At 41.0% G+C, this 4,698-nt stretch overlaps 2 protein-coding genes across 2 annotated transcripts; both read left to right on the top strand.

The window, feature by feature from the left end:
* Positions 1 to 210: 210 nt before the first annotated feature.
* LOC107489545 (uncharacterized) lies at positions 211 to 1,133 on the top strand. The gene is made up of 2 exons (XM_016110296.1): positions 211 to 725; positions 827 to 1,133. The coding sequence occupies exons 1-2, from the start codon at positions 211 to 213 to the stop codon at positions 1,131 to 1,133; spliced, it is 822 nt and encodes a 273-aa protein (XP_015965782.1).
* Positions 1,134 to 3,553: 2,420 nt separating this feature from the next.
* Positions 3,554 to 4,138, top strand: LOC107489546 (uncharacterized). Its single transcript, XM_016110297.1, has one exon. The coding sequence runs from the start codon at positions 3,554 to 3,556 to the stop codon at positions 4,136 to 4,138; it is 585 nt and encodes a 194-aa protein (XP_015965783.1).
* Positions 4,139 to 4,698: the final 560 nt, after the last annotated feature.

Raw genomic sequence — 4,698 nt, 5'->3', positions numbered from 1 at the left:
TGTTCCCTTTCTCTACAATTGTCAGCACAACTTATCGGAACTATCTCCACTTTTCTAGAGAGACAACTACAGGCTGAAAGAAAGATAGATGCAAATCAAGAAGAGTTCAGATCCAACATAAAGAATCAAGGGGTAGCAATTTCAAAATTAGAAGCACAAGTAGGGAGCTTGTCTAAACAAATACCTACACATAAATTTCCCAGTGATACCATGGCCAACCCAAGAGGGGAATGTAAGTCCATCACACTAAGAAGTGGAAGAATTGTAGAAGAAGCAACCGCAAGCCAAAGCAACCAAGAAGAAGAAGCTGCAAAGGAACCTAAAACCAAGAAAGAAGAAGAGACCACTGCACCATCCTCACCAAAGCAAGTCCTGAAGCCTTATGTGCCAAAGGCACACTACCCACAAAGGCTGAGGAAGGATGGGAAAGACAGCCAGTTCTCTAGATTCCTTGAAATCTTCAAGAGGTTCCAAATCAACATACCTTTTGCTGAGACACTAGAACAAATGCCACTTTATGCCAAGTTTTTCAAGGAGCTCATGACAAGGAAGAGGAATTGGGGAGAAAAGGATACTGTAGTGCTCACTGAGGAGTGTAGTGCCATAATACAAAAGAAGCTTCCTCAAAAGATGAAAGATCTTGGGAGTTTCCAAATTCCCTGCAACATAGGCGATATCAACATTGAGAAAGCATTGTGCGATTTAGGGGCTAGCATCAACCTCATGTATTTGGCAATGATGAAAAGGATGAGGATTGAGGAGGCTAATCCAACTAGAATGGCACTCCAATTGGCTGACAAAATATTCAAATTCCCCCATGGTGTAGTGGAGGATTTGTTGGTGAAAGTAGGGAGTTCATCTTTCCAGCTGATTTCGTTGTGCTTGATATGGAAGAAGAGGCCAACACATCAATCATCCTAGGAAGACCATTCCTAGCTACTGCTGGGGCCATAATTGATGTTCAAAAAGGGGAACTAGTCTTAAGATTGCATAAAGAGAAGATAGTCTTCAATGTCTTCAAGGCCATGAGCTACCCCAAGGAAGCCATTGGTGAATGCATGATGGTGGATACAATTGAAAAATTGGTTCAGGGAGTCCTAAAGGAAGAACAATGTGAAGAAATCAAAGAGTAAGATCAACAAGGCTCATGTGGTGAGCCACCACTGGAGATTATGGATGAACCAATCATGATGGATAAGACAAGCAAAATGAAAGTGGAGGCACAAAAGTTGGAGTTGAAAACTCTGCCTTCAAACATGAAGTATGCTTACTTGGGTGACAACAACACATACCAGTGATCGTCAACTCAAGTTTGAATGAAGAACAAGAAGAGGAGCTAATCCAAGTGCTAAAGCAAAACAAAGATGCCATTGGCTGGACCCTTGCAAACTTAAAATGAATCATCTCTTCAATGTTTATGCACAAAATACTACTTGAAGAAGGTGCAAAGCTTTCAAGACAGCAACAAAGAAGGCTAAACCTAACAATGAATGAAGTTGTCCAAAAAGAGGTGTTGAAACTATGGCAAGCAGGGGTGATCTACCCAATCTCAGACAGCCCTTAGGTAAGCCCTGTGCAAGTAGTCCCCAAGAAAGGAGGGATCACTATTGTGCCAAATGAGAAGAATGAATTGATACCAACAAGAACAGTGACTGGCTTGCGCATGTGCATTGATTATAGGAAGCTCAATAAAGCCACCAGGAAGGATCACTTCCCCCTACCTTTCATGGACGAAATGATAGAAAGACTTGTAGGACATGAATATTATTGCTTTGTGGACGGCTATTCTGGTTACAACCAAATAGTTGTAGACCCCAAGGACCAGGAGAAAACTTCATTTACTTGTCCCTATGGTGTCTTTGCTTATAGGATAATGCCCTTTGGATTGTGCAATGCACCTGCAACATTCCAAAGGTGCATGCTCTCCATATTTTTAGATATGATTGAAAGATTTATTGAAGTGTTTATGGATGACTTCTCTGTGTTTGGGGATTCATATTCTGATTGCCTACATCACCTTGCTCTAGTGCTAAAGAGGTGCTAAGAAACCAACCTGGTTTTAAGCTGGGAGAAGTGTCACTTTATGGTTACTGAAGGGGTGGTTCTTGGTCATAAGATCTCTAAAAAGGGTATAGAAGTGGACAAGGCAAAGGTGGAAGTAATTTAGAAATTGCCTCTGCCATGCAATGTCAAGGCAATTAGAAGCTTTTTGGACATGCTGGGTTCTATAGGAGGTTTATTAAAGAATTTTCAAAAATTGCTAAACCTCTCAACAACCTACTTTGTTTCAAATACTCCCTTTATTTTTGATAGAGAGTGTATGTTCGCCTTTAATGAACTTAAAAACAAACTTTCCTATACACCTATTATAGCACCACCTAGCTGGGATCTACCCTTTCAATTGATGTGTGATGCATCTGATTTTGCTGTTAGTGCTGTTCAAGGACAGAGGAAAGATAAGCTAGTACATGTTATCTACTATGCTAGTAAAGTTCTCAATGAGAATCAAAGGAACTACACCTCTACAGAGAAGGAACTTTTAGCCATAGTCTTTGTCTTTGACAAATTTAGATCATATCTTATTGGCTCTAAAGTCACTATTTTCACTAATCATGCAGCCCTCAAATATCTGCTGACCAAGCAAGAATCCAAGCCTAGGTTGATAACATGGGTCTTGCTACTTCAAGAGTTCAACATAGATATAAAAGATAGAAGTGGGGTAGATAATAAGGTGGCTGACCACCTATCAAGAATCCCATATGAAGAGGATGAAGCACAGCAATTTGATGTGAATGAAAGCTTCCCTGATGAGTAGTTGATGATGATTCAAGAAAGCCCTTAGTTTTCTGATATCGCCAACTTCAAGGCTATTGGGGAGTTGTCCACCAACATCAACAAGTACATGAGGAGGAAGCTACTTAATGATGCTAAACACTACATCTGGGATGAGTCCTACTTGTTTAAAAAAGATGTTGATGGAATCTTGAGGAGGTGTATTTCACAAGAGGAAGGGCAAGAAGTGTTGTGACAATGCCATGGATCCGCATATGAAGGCCACTTTAGTGGAGAAAGAACTGCAGCCAAGGTGCTGCAATATGGGTTCTTTTGGCCAATAGTATTCAAAGATGCAAAGGAATTAGTGTCAAGGTGCAATAAATTCCAAAGAGCTAGCAATCTACCCAAGAAAAATAAGATGCCACAATAGTTCATCCTAGAACTTGAGTTGTTTGATATATGGGGAATTGACTTCACGGGTCCCCTCCCTACCTCATACTCAAATAAGTACATTCTAGTGGCAGTGGACTATGTATCTAAGTGGGTGGAGGCCATTGCAACCCTATCAAATGATAATAAGGTAGTCATGACCTTCCATTTGGAGGAATATCTTTAGCCGATTTGGAGTCCCCATAGCCCTTATTAGTGATGGAGGAAGCCATTTCTGCAATAGACCAATAGAAGCCCTCCTCATGTGATATGGAGTGAAACATAAGGTTGCAATAGCTTATCACCCTCAAACAAGTGGACAGATAGAGATATCCAATATAGAGTTGAAATGAATTCTAGAAAAGACTATGTGAGCTTCAAGAAAAGACTGGTCAAAGAGGCTAGACGATGGTCAAAGAGGTTGGACGACGCTCTTTGGGCATATAGGACAGCCTTCAAAACACCAATTGGGATGACCCCATATCAGCTGGTGTATGGGAAGGCATGTCACCTACCTTTTGAGCTTGAACACAAAGCCTTTTGGGCACTAAAGTTACTAAATTTTGATAGTAATGCTGCTGAGGAGAAAAGGATCTTGCAACTGCAAGAATTAGCAGAAATCAAATCTCAAGCATATGAAAATGCCAAAATCTACAAGGAGAAGGCAAAGAAATGTCACGATCAAAAGCTTGCAAGAAGAGAGTTTATAGAAGGTCAAAAGGTGCTGCTATACAATTCAAAGCTCAAGTTATTCCCAGGGAATCTTAAGTCAAGATGGTCTGGACCCTTCACAATCCTCAAGGCGTCTCCCTATGGGCATGTAGAGCTTATGGAGGATAAGACACAAAGGACTTTTACTGTCAATGGACACAGGCTAAAGCACTACTTGGGAGATTCACTGGATGAGCAGAGAGTGTGCTACAACCTCAACTAAAGATGGAGGAATGTCAAGCTAATGACATTAAAGAAGTGCTGGTTGGGAGGCACCCCAACATTCATATCCTTTTGATTTTCTGCTTTCTAGAAGTAGTTTAGGATTGTTGGTTGGTGCGCGAAATTGTGAACAAATACTTTTTCACAACTCTCATAATCCCCGGTCATGAACCCCAAAAACTTGGTAGCTCAATACCATGGCATTACACAACTTCGCACAACTAACCAGCAAGTGCACTGGGTCGTCCAAGTAATAAACCTTACGCGAGTAAGGGTCGATCCCACGGAGATTGTTAGTATTGAAGCAAGCTATGGTCATCTTGTAAATCTTAGTCAGGCAAACTCAAATAGTAATGGTGATGAACGAAAATAACACAAAGGTAAAGATAGAGATACTTATGTAATTCATTGGTAGGAACTTCAGATAAGCGCATGAAGATGCCTTCCCTTCCGTCTCTCTGCTTTCCTACTGTCTTCATCCAATCCTTCTTACTCCTTTCCATGGCAAGCTTATGCAAGGGTTTCACCGTTGTCAGTGGCTACCTCCCATCCTCTCAGTGA

This window comes from Arachis duranensis, chromosome 5 (genome assembly GCF_000817695.3).
Source record: "Arachis duranensis cultivar V14167 chromosome 5, aradu.V14167.gnm2.J7QH, whole genome shotgun sequence".
Classification (NCBI taxonomy): domain Eukaryota; kingdom Viridiplantae; phylum Streptophyta; class Magnoliopsida; order Fabales; family Fabaceae; genus Arachis; species Arachis duranensis.
Note: the sequence above shows the minus strand (reverse complement) of the source record. Positions and strands in the feature narration are given on the sequence as shown.